Here is an 18,778-nt window from a genome sequence, read left to right as displayed (position 1 = left end):
CGTCTGTGTATTTAGGTTTTTTTTTAAAATCATTATTTTGTGTTTTGGTCTGTTTCTTGAAATTGTAAAGTGACCTTTAGTGTGAGAATGGTGCCGTATAAATTATTATTTATTATTATTATTTTTAAATTATTTTTATTATTATTTTACTTATTTTTTTTATCTCTCTCTTTCTCCGTCGTTCTCTCTCTGTTTCTCAGCTTCTCATCCTCCACACTCTCAGTAGATAATCCCTGGTAATTCTCACTCGCTCCTGCTCATCTAAATTGCGCCTGAATGACTGACTGCTTTCTCACATAGCTTTCTGTGTGTGTCTGTTTTACCACACACACACACGCATGCACGCACGCACGCACGCACACACACACACACAAACCCCTAGATTAGCTGGATCAGTTTGGGTTCTCTAGATCCCCCTGCTGTCTGACACTCAATTACTAAGCAGACATTCTAACCCTGTTCCCTGTTTGTGTGCGTACGTCTAGGCATGTGCGTCTAGTATTAAATTTGATCAAGAAAATTGCCTAACCTTTTAACATGTCTGTGGTATTATCACAATGTGATATTAGAAATGACTCCCTGTTGAGCAGACCCCAGTGTCACAGAGCAGTGTTTCAGCCATAAAAGAACCTCAGAAGCATTTCAGGATTCAGTTTCGTCTTACACAGTGGCTGAACTTTTAAAAAAATATTTGAAGGAGGATGGCGAGGTCAACAGACAGCGCACTCCCCAGTCTTATCTTGGTGCAGACCAACATTTGCTACACTGGTGAAAAAACAAAGCAGTGAGTACAGTCTCATACTTAGGGCAGTGATTACTTGCTGATTTATTACTTGGATGTCTTTTACTGGTTATTCTGGGTCACATACTTTTTAAAAAACGCTTTCTTAAAAACCCCACAGATATTTATAGCTATTTAGTGTTTGCTTATAGTGTGAAATTGTGAAAAGCTGCAGCACATTGCACCAAACACTCCACTACATTACTGATGAAAGGTTTCAAAACCTGTTCTTTAGCAGGTGCACGTGTGCTATGCCTCAAATATAGCATGTCAGTTTGAAATGAAGAACTTCTGATACCACAACAACTTGGCGTGCAAATCCCATGAACGGACTAAAATATATATATAATAGAGATCTTTTACTTTTATTTGAATTTTATTCATAATTAAATAAGGTGTTTCTGGATCGCTTACTGGATGTTTTTTGTTTTTCACACCATCCTGTGTAAACTCTGTTGTGTGTGTGAACATCTCAGGAGATCAGTAGTTTCTGAAATACTCAGACCAGCCCATGTGGCACCAGCAACCATGCCACCATCAAAGTGACCGAGATCACATTTTTCTTATTCTGATGTTTGACCTGAACAATAGCTGAAGTTCTTAACCCGTATATGCATGATTTTATGCCTTGTACTGCTGCCACATGATTGGCTAAGTGGATAATTGTATGAATAAACAGCGGTACAGGTGTTTCTAATAAAGTGGTCGGTGAGTGTACAGTACTGTGCAAATGTCTTAGGCACCCTAATGACTTCTGCATTATTGGGTCAGTAAAAAAAACATTTTAGATTTATTGTTTTCAGACAGTAGGGATGCTCCGATCGATCGGCCGCCAATCGGTATCGGCCGATAATCACATTCTATGACTCGATCCGTAGTCTCTAAATTTGGCCGATCTCAAGAACCGATCGCAATTTGATGATGTAAAACATGTGAGGATGTAAAACACATGACGTTAAACTTTAGCACCGCAGTCATGTCATCACCAGTGTGGAATTATTCTGAAGTCTCAAGAAACACTAGCTGTGTTTACATGGACAACAATAATCCACTCTTAACCCGATTAAGACCATACTTTGATTAAGAAAACTACCATGTGAACAGCAATTTTTACTTACCTTAATCTAATTGAGGTCATACTCGAATTAAGCTCTAATCGAATTAAGACAGGTGGAGTACTCCTGTTTTAGTCGCATTATGGACGTGTATTACAGACATGTAAACACCTTAATCACAATATGAATGTCGTGTGAGAGTTTTCACCGCATTTTGAAACAGGACACGATCACACACGGCAGTTCTCAACATTTTACGGCAAACAAGAGAGTTTGGCTGCGTCCCAAACCGCATATTTGCCTACTATAGGCCTGTAGTGGGGAAAAATACATGTATCTTGGCTACTATATAGACGGTAAGTACGCGGTTTGGGACGCAGCCCATGGCTTCAAGCAGTTGTCTATTTGCATGTACAGCATGACAAATAATTAACTGCACTTGAAGTGTTCATAAGAAAATTTAATAAAAACACCCAAAACTGTATACGGTACCATAACGAAGATGAACTGCATGTTGATACGTGAGATTCTGGAAGGCCGTCGGACGGCGTGGCGCAGTGACGTAATGACGCAGGCTGTTAATCTAATTATGTTCTATAACGTGTAAAACGGGAACATGACAGGAGTATTCTAAAAGCGACTCATGTAAACACTTTAATCACATTATTATCTTACTCAGAGTAAGGTCAATAATTAGATTACTGCTGTCCGTGTAAACGTAGTCAATGAAAAATTCACCATTTGCCATGTATTTTTAAAGGCCTATTAAAATGTTAATTGTAAAATGAATATTTGTTGTGCTTATTTATTTGATTCTCAATTAAAACAATAATCTACAACATTACTGGAAATAATAAAACCAAGGCAACATCTATGGTATTTATCTGAAAAAAAAAAACGTTAACAGTGGCAGTCAACAGAAAGCTTACATATCACTTATATAAAGCTTGAACGATCGTGATCAGTATTGGCCGATCATGATGACGAGAAATCGGTAATTGGTATCGGCTACAAAAATCCTGATCGGAACAACCCTATCAGACAATAAAAATAATGAAGGCTATCAGGTTCAGTTTCCATATAAAACTACGCACACACATATAGCATTGAGCAACATATTTGATCAAAATGAATAGTTTAGTCAGATTTATTGCGTTTCCTTACTATTGCGTGCTGTTTGATTGACGTGCATGCGTGGACTCGCACTCGTTCAGTGAAGTTTAACGGAGACTCGCTCGCTGTCAGGACGAGTCTTCATGTAAAATGGAAATACTGTCATGAATTTCCAACATGTAAAGATAAGGATATGAAGGTAAAAATGTTACTTCTGTGCTGAAGAAAACATGTCTGGAACACATTAAACAGCACACGCATCTGTCACAGTGTCTGACACGACAAGCCACGTTAATACACTTACCAGTTTGTTTGAAGCTCTTAATATAAAACATTCTCATGTCTTGGACGACCTGGATCATGCACTTTTCCCGCAGCAGCTCACTCTGCTACCTCCGCTGTTTATTTGATGTGTTTTTTTCATAGAAAAGTGTTTTTCACCATCGTGAAGTGGCGTCACTGACGGGGGGGTGGTTTATCCACACTGACGTCACAGACCCATTTGTTGTTGCAGCCTTAGAATACTTTGCTTGTTGAATATTAGTATATGTGAAATGTCTCCTGATCTATATTTCTATAATGCATGGTCCTTTTTCTTGCTTATATCTGGTTTATTTGTGTTCTATGTTCTCTCTTTAAACATACTGCAATTCATGGTGCTAACTGCCACTGTTGTGGTGTAACAGCGCTAAAGGATCTTGACTAAAAGATAGTTAGAGTGCACAAACACTGTCTGTTTGTGTCTGTCTGAGTGGAAAAAGGTCAGTGGGGATATGCTACAGACGCACACACACACACACACACACACACACGTCTGTGCTATATGTACTGAACCCATCCAGCCAGTGCTGAGCCTGCAGCTTAATTACCACAAAGCCCATGGAGTGGCTGACCTCCACCGTGAGTCTAATTGAAATTTAATTGAAATTCACTTGTCTAGACTAATTAAGCTCCTTCTGAAACCTGCAAACTTTTAGCTGCTCTTCTCACATGTCCTGCACTGTGCTACAGTGGCTGGGAAGCGGGGGTGGGTGGGGGGGTGGTGATGGGCAGACACAGGCCACAGAAAGAGCTGAAGATTAGAGCAGGAAAGGCAGCCATTTTAAGTGTGGCCAGTGCTTTAAATAGCTAGTGGAATTAGAGTAAGTGAGGGAATTAATAAGGAACAGTGTGTATAAATAAGGTTGCTGTCTGGTCCGGGCTGTGTGTGTGAGATTAACAAGAGCTAACTGTGATCCTGTCATGTGGAGATGGGAGCAGGATGCTGATCTATAATCAGTGTAGGAGTAGTTTGGTCAAGAATGAAAAAGCATAATAGATTAGCTGAGATCAGCAAAACTGCAGAAACAAATGTCTTAGCTGATCAACTGCATGTTTGGTAAGGGAAAGATTGTGTTAGTATTTTGAAGAGGTAGTAAATATATGTAGTTAATATGTGCTTGAAGCTGAAGCATGTTGGGTAGCACTGGAGTTTTTCTGAAATGGCATGTGTTACTATTACTTTTAATATCAAGGACACTTAAATCATTTCAAGAACCTTGAGCAGCTACATTCCTTCTGATTCAGTGTAGCCTTTCAGGTTGCAGAAATGATCCTTTTGATCCCATTTCTGATCTAAACAGATAAATCATTGTTTTCATTGCAGGTTCATATGCTCATTCATTCATACTCCTATACATTGTTTGCGCCTTATGGTGATGATTATGGCTGATATTTGATGGATTCTACATAGATTTCAATTCACTATACCGTATACTGTAAGCTCACTACAATGGTAGCGGTCCAGGTCCATAAAAACGTGGACATTGACAAAGTTAGTTATTTTAGTTGTCTACCATTAAATTATTCATTATTGAATTACATTACATTTACTGTATTTACATCCAAATACTGTGTAGGAATTACAACACTTTTTTTTATGTGGTCCCCACTTTTTAAGGGACCAAAAGAAACTGGACAAACTAACAATCATAAATTAAATTGATCATTTTTAATACTTGGTTGCAAATCCTTTGCGGTCAGTGACTGCATGGAATGAAGTCTGGACCCCATAGACATCACTGTACGTCAGGTTTCTTCCCTGGTGATGATCTGCCACACCTTTACTGCAGCTGTCTTCAATTTCTGCTTGTTCTTAGGGAGTTTTTCCTTCAGTTTTGCCTTCAGCAAGTGAAATGCTTGCTCAACTGGATTCAGGTCAGGTGATTGACTTGGCCGTTGCAGAACATTCCACTTCTTTGGCTTGGGGTGTAAATTATGCTTTGTGTCATTGTCCATCTGCACTGTGAAGTGCCGTCCAGTGGGATTTGAAGCATTTGGCTGAATCTAAGCAGATAATATAGCCTAATACACTAATTAATCCTACTGCTTTTGTCAGCAGTCACAACATCAATAAATACAAGGGAACCAGTTCCATTGGCAGCCATAAATGCCCACTCAGTAAGATGGAGTGGTATGCTTTGGATCATGAGCAGTTCCTTCCATTCTCTATACTCTTCTCTTCCCATCATTCTGGTACAAGTTGATGTTTGTCTCATCTGTCCATAGGAAGATTTCCAGAACAGTACAGGTATTTTTTTTTAGATGTTTTTGGTAAACTCTAATCTGGTCTTCCTGGTCTTCCAGTCTAGGCTTACCAATGGTTTACATCTTGTGGTAAACCTTCTGTATTTACATGTGTGAAGTCTTCTCTTGATCGTTGACTTCGACACAGATCTGCCTACTTCCTGAAGGGTGTTCTTGATCTGGTCAACTGTTGGGAAAGAAATTTTCTTCACAAGGGAAAGAATTCTTCAGTCATCCACCAGCTGTTTTCTGTGGTCTTTTGGGCATTTTGGTGTTCCTGAGCTCACCGGTGTGTTCTTTCTTTTTAAAATGATTTAATTTTAACTCCAATATACTGTGGTAGACAGCTAACAATAATAAAAATAGTATTTGAATAGGAACATTTGTTGTGACAAACGTTGTGTGCAAATATAGTAAGTGAAATAACGGAGCTGTTGTATAGACTGATGAATAACTTGGATGATCTGATGTCTCTCTTTTAGGTCCCACTGCAGCCTGGCCAGTCCTTCAAGTTCACTGTGCTGGAGACACTGGACCGCATTAAAGAGGAGTTCCAGTTTCTCCAGGCCCAGTACCACAGGTGAGGACATGGCCTTGGGGCTGCTGGTTGAATGTAACACTAACAATGCTTAATTCTCAGTCCAGTCTGATTTAGTTTCACCCATCCCTGGCATGAATAATCGATTACATGAAGTGGAGTTGAGGACTCTTCTGCTTTATTGTGAAGTCTGTCTACACAACAACTTTATCAAAAATGTATAAGCAATGAATAACTTTTATAGAATAACATATGAGTAGATCATAAATAGCATTATTTGTAGATGATGCTGTGAATGGAGTAAGCATGTATCACTTCATGATTCATGAATTGGCATCGGAAGCTAGCACAAAAACAAAACAAATAACAACAGGTTAAATTGATTTATACATTGTAACAAACAAACTTAAGTACAGTGGGGTCCAAAAATCTAAAACCATTAGTGAAAATGCTTCCATTTTGCATTCATTTGTAATGTAATAAAAAATACATTTCATTACAAATAACTTTTATATGAACAACTGGAGAGAAAAGTAGAATTACATGAATTTCTTAGTATGCACTCGAGCTCTCATGGACTCTTCGAGTTTGTGTTCAACCTGATGATCTGCGTTGCATCAAATCCATTGGAGTTTCATCTGAGTCATATCCCTTCAGTACAGAATAAAACCTTTTTTTTTCTTCTTTTTTTTTTTTTTTGCAGAGCCGTTAACATTTCTCAAATTATCAGAGCCTTTTCAAACAAAATATAAGAGAAACAGCCCTTGACTGTTCAAAGCCCTTGTGTTCATGTGAATCACAAACTGACATGCATAAAACGGTGACAGAATTTGAGTAGACGAGACTATGTAACTATTAATATAAATAGAGCTTGTGTTTATGTTTACATTTATTAATTTGGCAGATGGTTGTATCCTAAGAAATAAAGCTGAATCATATCAAGGCTTTATTGTACTTAGCAAGTTTAATATAGCCTCAACCCCAAAATCAATTAAGGTCACATTCATGCTCTACAAGACAAGACGTTCCATAAATGCAAAGCTACAGCATGTAATCTGTTTTTGCAAGCCTGGCGATGGTAAGCTGTACAGATTTGCACTGTTAGAATGATGCTTTGTTCTTCTGTTGTGAGAAAAGGAAACTTACCGTTTTCAACAATGCTCAGGCTTGGATGGAAATGCAGGGTTTGGTTTATCGAGTAAACCAGGACAGATGAACCAAAAAAGCAATGTAATACTCAGAACCAAAAAAAAAAAATCAGGCAAAGGGTTGAGTGATCTACAAACGGACTGAAATAGGAAAAGACAGAAAGTAGAACCAGGCAAAACCACAAGAATACATGGCTTATGTTACCTTCAAGTCCTTGGAAGTTCATATGTATGACTTTGGAGGTCGTGATTATGATGTGATGTGGCTTTCATCAAGTGGTTTTGGTCAGAAAAAATGGCTGGTACTAGTAAACAATTGAAACCCTCAGAAACCTTTTCGTTTTATTTATTTACTTTTTGTATCAATGACAAGAAATTTTTTGCCTTATTGAAAGAAAATAAAGAACTGAACAGTTATTGAAGCCCCCAACTCTGAGAATCTGGGCTCATAGAAAAATACAAGTTCTCGAGTTGTAATTACAACATTGTGGTAGTGTTCATGTGCATTCACCTAGTAATTAAGATCTTTCCCAACAGGACTTGAAGGCAGCATTAGTAACAAGCAAGACCTCACAAAGTTATTTAAAGGAGTGTGTGTAAATGGGAACAGGTGTGTCTGATTAGAAGTCTGGAGAGGGTGAATAGGGATATGCTGCTTGTGTCTTGTTGGTTATGTGATGTAGCTGGAGTTCTCTGGCGGGCTGGGGATCATGGGAAATGTATTTTGTGTGTAGGATAGGTACTAAAAAGAAAAAGCATGAGAGTATTATTTAGATTTGAACACCATGAATATCACATTTTTCTAGCATTAGTCATAACTAGAGATGCACCGATACTAAATTTCTCAGCCGATACCGATAGCCGATTGTTTAGAGTGATATCGACCGATGACCGATACTGATAGTTCTGCCTTTTATGCCTTCTTTTAAATTAATAATAATTAATTCCAAAATTCTGAAAGAAATGCAAATAAAAACTTTATTCTCTCCATTTGAACAAGTTGTTTCACAGTAACTGGTCTCATAAACAGAAAACACATTACTCTAATTAACATTAACACATGAACTAAGTTCTGAAGATTAAAGTAAGATTTCTTAACTTATTGAATGTTATTAATTCATATTAACATTGACTGAATTCTAAAAAACCTCCTGTTAGTCTCACATTCACTCACCACAAACAAAAGCATTTCTACTTCATCACTGAACATCAAACTGGTAATATATAATATCAACTTTTTTATATATTAACATTAACTGGATATGAAATATACTACTCTACAAATATATTTTTCTGTGCAATATATACTTTTTTTCAACTCATCTTCGTTGGCCGATACATCCATGCATCTCTATTCATAACCCATAACGTGATTGAAGACCCATATTGAATAGTAAATTAGTTTAAAAAAAACAAAACAAAAAAAAAACATTAGACAACAGAAAAAGGTGCATATACATTTATCTTCATCAAGAAATCCAGATTCAATAAAAATGTATAATAGTATAATACTTATACTAATAATAGATTTTTTCAGTGAGATTCAGATTTTTTCAGACCACCTTATTTCTTAAACAACAGTGAGACGTTTCATATCTTGACCAGATGACACAGGTTAATTCTCCTTAAAGGATTTAATTAAAAAAAGCAGCATATTTTATAAGGCTGGCAATCAGCTCAAGACTATTAATCCGATAGCACTAATAGGCAGGTGGTATCTGAGCTTCTGAGACTATACACATTTCATTCTTGATTTATTGAATTAGATTTGCTAATTTTGCCAAGAGTAACATTTTTTTCTCACAGGACTGTTTATGCTTTTTAGCTGCTAAAACTGTTATGTATCTATATTTACAGTGCCCTCCACTAATATTGGCCACTTCCCATTTTGTGAAGCTCAACAACCTTTTGCTGCACATCACAGCTATATTCCTTGGTCTTACCGATTGTTATGAATGACAACGGGAATTTGGCCTATGTGTTAGCTCATATTTATACCCCTGTGAAACAGGAAGTCAGGGTTGAACAATTTCCTGTTCCTAGTCACCCAGGTGTACGAAAAAAAAATTTCAATATCATTGGGAATATCCTTCAAATATATTTTTATCATATGAATTCATAGGGGTGCCAATAATTGTGGCACACATATATTTAACAAAGACATTTTTATGTGATAAACCTGTGTTTTGTTTGCCATTGTTTGATATCCATGAGAGCAGAGTATTTTTGTGAATTATTTTAACAAAAGGTTAAACAATAAAGACAATTTTTCACAGCCTTCTTTACTCGTATTTACCAAGGGTGCCAATATTAGTGGAGGGCACTGTGTCTAAAGCAGAGATGTTTTTTTTTTTCTTTGTTACCTGAATTAACAGTTGTGTTATTTCAATCCGTAGTCTGAAGCTGGAGTGTGAGAAGCTGGCCAGTGAGAAGACCGAGATGCAGAGACACTATATCATGGTGAGTCCTGGCCAGGCTTGCTCGGTCAAATCCTGTATAGTGTGTGAGCAGGTAAAGTGAGAAAAGGGTCTAACTCTGTATTTTGGCATGGGGCGGGGTTATAGCTAGAACATATGTGTTTGATGGGGGCAGACAGGGTTCAAGACACACAAGAGAAGATGTAGCACAAAAATAAATCTCACAGCTAATAAACCTGATATATAGATTATCATCAGGGAGCTGTAATAGAGGTCCACTAGCAACCGATGATGATGCTCCAGCTATATTAACACATGTACCTTTGTGGTCAGCGTCAAGGTTGTTTGCTGTGTCTGTTCTCACAAGTTACTGTAGTCCACACTGTCTGTACCTTTGATGTCCGCCATACCAAGCTAGAAAGCAAAAAGTGCATTACTTGATTAGGGACATTAACATTAACATTATGCTAGTAAGATTACGATTAACTTTATGCTAGTAAGATTACAATTAAGATTTAGACAATTTTGTATAAAATTCTATTAATATTTAATCTATATTTCAAATACAAAACACAAGCTGAGTTTCAATTAATATATATATATATATATATATATATATATATATATATATATATATATATATATAAATGAAAATCCTAAAAATGATGTGAAAGTGATTAGGGAGAAAAGACGACACTAACCAAAGTCCATGGCTGTTTTTCATCTGTGTAAAGAGCGTCAAAACAGCAGTGTAAAAGATTTAACGTTTGATGTTTGGTCAGGCGTGTGGTGACCTTTGATCTCGTTTCTGTTCATTAAATCATGAAAACGTTTGTTTCTTCGTCAGTCCAAAAGGATCACGAGTGTCCTCTGTGTGTATGTTTGTTTATCTAGATACAGCATTGAAACGTATGCCCCCCACGTTCATGGTTGTATTTATTACTTACATACTTACTGACGGTGATCAAAAAATTAAATAAAATGAAAAACCCAGAATTGACCAAGCAGCATTTTTGCAATGCTTTTGTTTTTTACAAGTTGGGAGTCCAAATAATTGGCAGGGTTGTATTACAGGGGGTGGTGCTCACAGCAAGCAGCAAAAAGAATGTAATACTATGGTTTGTGCATATTTAATTAATGAATGAGTTTGTAATAGCACTAGCAACATAATAGCAGTAGCACTTTTACAGTACTAGGTACAGACATTCTGAAGATTGTGATTTCACAGTCCTGCTACGCAGCTAATGCTTACAAACTACAAGGCAGAATTAGTTGCCATGACATGGCAAAATACAACTAGCCTTGTGCAATATAATTTCACCTTCATATACGATATTATATTGCCATGATATCCAGACCTGACAACCTTTAGGCGTTTTGTGTAGGTGCTACACAGTTGAACAATTGAACTTATTCTCCCCGATAAAACAGATGATGACCATGTAGATATATGAATCTGGACTGATGTGCTCATGTGTTGTGAACAGACACCATCTGGTCCGCACCCTTCCCCACACCTAAAATTAAGTATTAATTTTAGACCTAAAAGTATTAAATACCTCTTTGCATTGCATTTTGTCTTTTTAGATAGCCCTTTCCACCAATTTGTATAAAATGACTAGATAGAAAACCCTATGCATATGTAAGGGGAATTAAAACATTTATTATGGGTCCTAATGTGTGCCATGTGTGTGTGCGTTGATGTATATTCACTGCTGTGTATGTGTCACTATGTGTGTTTTCACTGATCTGTAAAGAGGACAAGAAGGAAAAAGAATGTATGAAGTGAGTATGCGAGGAAGTGCCAGTGATCATATAAATGAGAGAAGAGGGAGAGAAAAAAGGAACGAGTAAGAGGAATGTTAGACGAGTGAGAATGCGACTAGGCTGAATGAGAGATGACAAAAGACAAAGAAGAAACGAGTGTGACAGAAATGGATGAAGAACGCAAGGAGAAAAGCAGGGAGGGAGATAGAGATCACAAGTGCAGACATGTAAATAATGTGAAGCACTCTGAAAAAGCAGCTAGCCCAGCGGGCTATATTTAGCCAGTTAAACCTGTCATGTACACCAAGACATGTTTCGACAGCCATTGCCTTTATTTTCATGCATTTATAATTCATCATCGCTTGCCCTCTCCCATTCCTGAACTGAATATTGGTTTGTTTTTTGCTTCTGATTTTCAGAAATGTGAATGATTTATTTGGTGATGGGCATGAAATAGTACTTCAGCCTCATTAGAAATGGTGGATTAGTGGTGTATATGAGATCATCGTGTCAGCATGTTGTTCTGTATTCATATTTAAAATCTTATGGCAGTCACGGCAACATTTATAGTCAGAACTCAACTGGCTACAACTGTATTAGTGATACAGGAGGGCTCAAAGGTAAGAGTCCACTAGAAAGACTAAACTTCAAATCCATTTACTGGATGAGATCATTCTTCACAGCACCCACTTAAGCATCAGGTAGGTTTATGATACGCAAAAATGAGAAGAATTACAATTATCTTCTTCCAATGGCTTAAAGAAACAGTTTTCCAAAAATGAAAAACCTCACATGTGAATGAAATATTTGTCTGAACTATTGTTTCTTTATCATAAATAAGTTGTAAAGGGATTTATTATCAGTATATACTGTAAATTATTAATACAAAAGGCCAAGTATGTTAAATTTTATATGAGGATTTATTTAAAAATTGCTTACCTATGGAATTAGAAGCATGCCATTAGAAATTGCAGTTTAAATGAAAGTGTGTTCATTTGAATATTATTTTACCATTTGAAATAGATTTTTGAACTGAAATTGAATTTCATGATTCATCTAAAATCTTAAACTGGATTACATGCTTAAGCGTGACTGAATGTTGAAAAGGAATTTAACAACGAGAGTACGCATATAATTCATTTCTAAAAAGAATTCGGTCTCTTTGTTAATTCACACTTTTAGATTTGCTTTCGAAATAACATCCAGGTAACTCTCAGTAAAATGAAGAAAGGTTTTTCATACCATAAATATTGGCTGGGAATATATTGTGAAAGGGAATTAATAGCAAGGCTTTGTCAAAATTCTTTATAAGCGTATTTCATTTCGAATTTCAAACGATGAATCCCAAACCCTGCGATTTTGCAGATTTTCTGCAGATTTGGGCCAAGACACGTCATGTGACGTCATCACAATGCGCATTCAGCCAAAGCCCTCTTCGATTCACATGCGTCAAACATGCGTACAGCTAAAAGGACTCATTTACCAACAAACATCACTGTGAAAGACCGTGCAAAACTATTTTGTGCAATTGCAGTTTCGTCAGTAGAAGTAAAAAGCACAAAAAACTCCACAAATTGCATCGTAAATTTTGAAAATCAAGCATTTTTAGCCACAGAAAATAATAATTATCACAAAAGAATGCCACAAAATCCTGTATGAACTGTCACAAAATTCAATTTCAGATTGAATGACGCAAATACAGAATAATAACATGTCAAATTCAGATATTTGCCTTTAAATATCTAAATGGTATGATTCTAACTCCACTTAAGCCCTAAACTCTTCGCATCCATCGGTGGGTTCAGATATTTCACATTCTCGTAACTACAGTACATAGCACATTCATTTAACCCTCTTATTATGTTATGGGCCAAGCTGACCCATTTCCACATTTGAGATGTCTGAAATACTGGTTAATCTCTTTCTCTTTGAAATCTTTTGACTATCCTCATTTAGGGTCATGAACTTATATGCAAATATTTCTTCTATGGCTTGTCTCAGACAAGCCATAATAATGCTGTTTTTGTGTGTATTTAAACTGTGGAAGTCATTTTGACCCATAACATAATGGATGTAACTTTTTTTCCCCAACATAATAGGTGGGTTAACTGTAGTAACTGAATAATGTAACTGAATAGTAGTTCATGAATAATGTTTTAAGGTAAGTAACACAACAGTGAGTCTGGACAGAGAATTACTTTGAATTTGCATGATATAATCTCACGTTTTAAACTGTGTTATCTTTCTGTTCTAAGTGAGTTTAGAGTAAATAGGTTTTCTGTTCTTTTCTCTGTGCAGGAAAACACGCACATGCGCATACAGAAGCAGTGGATAGAGATGAGGTTCTAAATTGTTTGCCTTAAATACGACTTAAATTACGTATAACTTTAAACGACATAGACTCCTTCCTTAGTTTACATTTCACAAACAGAGATCTCAGCTAAGTGTGTTAACATGATGGAATGTGTGTGTGTGTGTGTGTGTGTGTGTGCTTGACAGGTGTGAGGTCAGTCTACTGCTAATAATGAAAGTGGTATGCATGCACTTGTGTTCACTGGTGCAGTCATGGTTCTGAGGTGGTCAAGGATAGAGGGTGAGATAAAAAGAGAGAAAGAGAGAAGAGGAGGGGTGGACGGGGGGATTAATGCACTACTCTGCACTGTAACTCCCCTGGCCAGCTCATCTGTCTGATTCACACTGACACTCTCAGCTCTATCCAGGAACATTACTGCCACAGATTGCCCTCCCGCCTACAGAGAGAGAGAAAGAAGAAGGGGAGAGACAGAGAGAATGTAAGCGTGAGGGAGATAGAGAGCGATGGGTGTTCAAAACGGAGCACTAAAAGAGGAAAAGAAAAAAAACAGGGATGAATACAGCTAGATTGAGGGCAGTGAGAAAAAGAGTGATAAATAACATAAAAGCACAGAGAGAGATGAGGTGAGGGAGAAATAATGATTAGGGGAAAGGAACGCTAAAGTGAGAGAGGCAGAGAGAGGGAGGAAGAAAGAAGAGTAGTTCTGAAAGTGCTTAGTCCTCAGTAAACATTTATATAGCGGGAGTGTGTGTAGAATATATTGGAGGTGAAATTAAATTTTGCCATTTCATCGTGGGCTTTTTATTCTCCATATGTTTCATCCAAAAATTCATCGATTTAAAAAAATAAAAAGCAGTTTACTAGTAGAAGGATGATTTCTGTGCTTTGTGTCATATTTTAATCACCGCAGTTGCATCCAGAGTCTGTTTTATTTCATCATCAACACCACGTTTTAAAATTGTCTTCCAGTTCTTACCACATGGAAGATTGTAAATTTACCATACCATCCACGTACTCTTTGTCTTTTTTCATGATCTTCATTTTAACCATGTCATCATTGTAGATGCCATTTAAAACCCCCGCCAAATTACTGCCATGACTAGCTTCTTCCTATTCTACAGCCTCAGTCGCAAATCCTAATTTCATCTCGTTTCAAAATATCAACACATTAGTAATTCACCACAGCGACCCGGACCTGGATAAAGCATATTGGAAAATGGCGGCTGTGTACCATGACCTGTCCAGTACACCCCCGTGTTAATCAACGTGGCCCTTCTTTGTCTCGCAGTCTGACTGCACACGACCATCTGCATAACAGTTTAAAATGAAGCCATCTGCTGTCAACTTTTTTTTTCTTGGATCCCATGGATATTCCAGGTATATATGTTTTTATTGGCTGTAAAATAAAACAACAGGTGTTTTTAGTAGACTTTTATTTCCCTCTGCTTTGAGTATAGGCGTATACTAGGAGCTGGTGACATCTAATGAGTTCTGTATACTAATCAGAGATGGGACTGTGTCTAGGTCAAATGCCCAATTTACACCTTGCAAGAATTGATTCTATGACAATTAGGAAAAAGGCTCAATCCCAGGGATTCCAGAGAACCACCATTGGGCCACTGAGCAAGATGTTTAACCCTCAACCACTAAGACTATGTTCGGATGCTATCCTTTTTTTACCTGCTCGCGATTTTCCATTTTAAATAATTGAGATAAGCGGTTTCGACATCCATGAAAATGAGCATTTCCACCATTTCAGGTTTAAGCAGAGTATGGGAATGCATGATAATATTACCAGCTGTGCAATCAGGAACTGTGGAAGTCATGAGAACTTTGCTGGAAGGTTCACTTGGATTTCTAAGTGATTCTGCAGTAATGTACAGTAAACAGTAAAAAACAACAACAACTGAACAGTACGTTTCAATATAATCCTTTTACAAATCAGTTGTCTAATGTCCACATAGCTGACATTTTCACTCTCAAAGTGTCTCACAAGTGTCTCTGAGCAGGAGAGAGCCGATAAAAAAAAAATAAACCCCAACATATTTAAGCACTTTTTACTTATCATCACCATTAACAGTATTTGTAAAGTTTTAGATTTGCCACTTCAAAGTAGCCATATTTCATTTGGGTCAAAATCTTAATTAAAAAAAATTTTTTTGAGGCCATTTTGACTTTTTTTTTGGGTGACATTTTTCGGTGGCGTCACTAATAAATTTAGTTAACGGATGTTTAATATATACTTCTCTAATGTTAGTTAAGTCGAAGATACATTGGCAGATTTGCTTTCACATTAACAAACTCTAAGCTTTCTCCATTTACCGTGACAGAAAGTGTCAGGGTTAGGGTTAGTCAGTTCAGTCGAGAACATTTGAGGTGTGGGGAAGGGTGCGGACCAGATGGTGTCTGTTCACAACACATGAGCACATCAGTCCAGATTCATATATCTACATGGTCGTCATCTGTTTTATCGGGGAGAATAAGTTCAATTGTTCAATTGTGTAGCACCTACACAAAACGCCTAAAGGTTGTCAGGTCTGGATATCATGGCAATATAATATCGTATATGAAGGTGAAATTATATTGCACAAGGCTAGTTGTATTTTGCCATGTCATGGCAACTAATTCTGCCTTGTAGTTTGTAAGGATTAGCTGCGTAGCAGGACTGTGAAATCACAATCTTCAGAATGTCTGTACCTAGTACTGTAAAAGTGCTACTGCTATTATGTTGCTAGTGCTATTACAAACTCATTCATTAATTAAATATGCACAAACCATAGTATTACATTCTTTTTGCTGCTTGCTGTGAGCACCACCCCCTGTAATACAACCCTGCCAATTATTTGGACTCCCAACTTGTAAAAAACAAAAGCATTGCAAAAATGCTGCTTGGTCAATTCTGGGTTTTTTATTTTATTTAATTTTTTGATCACCGTCAGTAAGTATGCGATGTGACAAGCCTACACGTATCTGATCAGACATCAGTCATTCTTGTAGCATGTAACAATAATTACATAGATGAAGGCTTTAATTCAAAAATTACATCAGAATTGGTCATTGCTCAAATGATTACTAAGTCACTAGGTTAGAAATGTGTTTGATAAAGAAAATCATGTGAGGATGAATCTTTTCTGGTCTGAATGAGAGGATCTAAGAGGAAGGTGATGAGGGAAGCTGTCGTCATGAACACACATTGCATCAGCTACTACAACTTCCGGGTTCTGTGAGGTTATCGGATGTTCATAGTTCATATTCTTATTCATATTGTCCACTCTTTAACATCACAACATATCAGAGTTTCAGAAACAACCCCTAGTAATACTAGTAGCATACAACTTCATTTAATGCAAATTAACCTCAGCTGATTGATACAACACAAGTGTGTGCTGAATATAAGATCAGATTAACAAGACATTAAATTAGACCATGTCAATTTCATGTTATGTTATTAAGTAGCAGTAGTAACGGCTTAAAGATTGTCACATAATTTGGATTTGCGAGTGAGGTGAAGACTCATTAAGCACAGCTTAAGTGCATTTGTTTGTTTGATTGTTAAACGTGGCTCTGATTGAATGGAGGTCACTTCTCTATCTGGTAAATTTGTTAATGTCTAGAGACACTAGAAGTTTGTGATGATAATAAATCCATAATCCTATGGTAGCCATTTTAAAATGAGCTCAGGGGTTCATTTAATTATGAGCAGGCGATAAGGTTGTGAAGACTGTGCTGAGACACACAGCAATTCATGCGTCCTGTTAGTTCTGGTGTGTAGATTGTGTGGTTGTTGTTTTAAATATATGGGGATTTCATTGCGTAATTGTTATGTCCCGTCTGTTGTATGAACACTGTACATCTCTCCGTTCAAGATCATACAACAGAGGTGACAACATCTAAGCATACCAGTTATTTATCTAGGTAAACTTTGACCTAGGAGTTCATGAGCTTTGGTATTTAAACAATAGGTCACAAAAAGGTGTCTTTGGTCTCTATGGCCACCGAAAAATATGAGCTGCTAATTATTAAGTAGCGGTAACACCAGACTGACTCTTGTCTTGTTATTTTCTTACTGTTGCGTGGTGGACATCTGGGGAAGAAATTATCTAGCTAATGTTATGCTTACATTCTCTTCAAAGTCACACCAACCAGAAACATACAGTTAACGCATGGGCATCTGGCTGCTATTTTCCTTTCAAGCCAGTAATACAAATGTAAAGACTTCTAATTTTATACTATACTATACTAGTGCTCAAATCTACAAATGACTACAAATAATACAAATAATAATGATTTTTCACCGACAGTTTATTATTTCAGTCCGTACAGGATTCTGCAGAGTTTTTTTGTAATTCTTGTGGCCAAAAATGATCGATTTTGCTGTGGCTTTTTTCTAAATTTGTTTTTTTTTTTTTTTTGTTTATTTTGTTTGTTTATTTTAAATTTGTTAAAGTTTTTTGTGCCTTTTTTTGTGGAAAACTACTTGAATTGGCGAAATTGCAATTGCACAAAATAGTTTTGCACAGACCTTCACAGTGATGTTTGTTGGTACATGAGACCTTTTAGCTGTACTCACGTTTGACGCACGTGAATCAAAAAGTGCTTTGGCTGAATACGCGTTGTGATGACGTCACATGACGTGTCTTGGCCCAAATCTGCGGTAATTTGGAAAACTTGCACGCCTCTCTGAATATTGCGCAGATTGCTTGATTTTACGTTCATTTCTGTGATCCTGGAGGGACTGTTATGTGGACACGGAGCAGCCTGAAGACAGGACGTGTACTTACTGTATGTTAATTGTGTAACAGTTGTATAAAAAGTAAGCTTACAGACTCAGATGGTCGCTTTTAAATCCAAAGATTTCTGCAGATACCCGTTCACCCAGTATCATTTACGCTGTTAGCATAGACCGTTCCTTTCAGTTTTTCACTTTCTTGTTATGAATGTTGACGTCTCTTGATACAATAAGAATCTTGAAGCATGTTCAATTGTCTGATGCATAAAAGATAGATAAAAGACAAAAGATGCAAGCAGCAGTTTAATATGATTCAGTGCAGAATACTTCACAATTAAACAGTCCAACAAT

General features: G+C 37.0%; 1 protein-coding gene across 1 annotated transcript in view; it reads left to right on the top strand.

Moving 5' to 3' along the window:
• Nucleotides 1-18,778, top strand: part of tle2b (TLE family member 2, transcriptional corepressor b) — an 86,002-nt gene that overhangs the window by 11,426 nt on the left and 55,798 nt on the right. Inside the window, exons 6-7 of the mRNA XM_053635449.1 lie at nt 5,997-6,094; nt 9,597-9,660. Of these exons, the coding sequence (XP_053491424.1) occupies nt 5,997-6,094; nt 9,597-9,660 (162 nt within the window). The remainder of the gene's footprint in view (nt 1-5,996; nt 6,095-9,596; nt 9,661-18,778) is intronic.

The sequence above is a fragment of the Ictalurus furcatus genome, chromosome 10 (assembly GCF_023375685.1).
Source record: "Ictalurus furcatus strain D&B chromosome 10, Billie_1.0, whole genome shotgun sequence".
In the NCBI taxonomy this organism is placed as follows: domain Eukaryota; kingdom Metazoa; phylum Chordata; class Actinopteri; order Siluriformes; family Ictaluridae; genus Ictalurus; species Ictalurus furcatus.
Note: the sequence above shows the minus strand (reverse complement) of the source record. Positions and strands in the feature narration are given on the sequence as shown.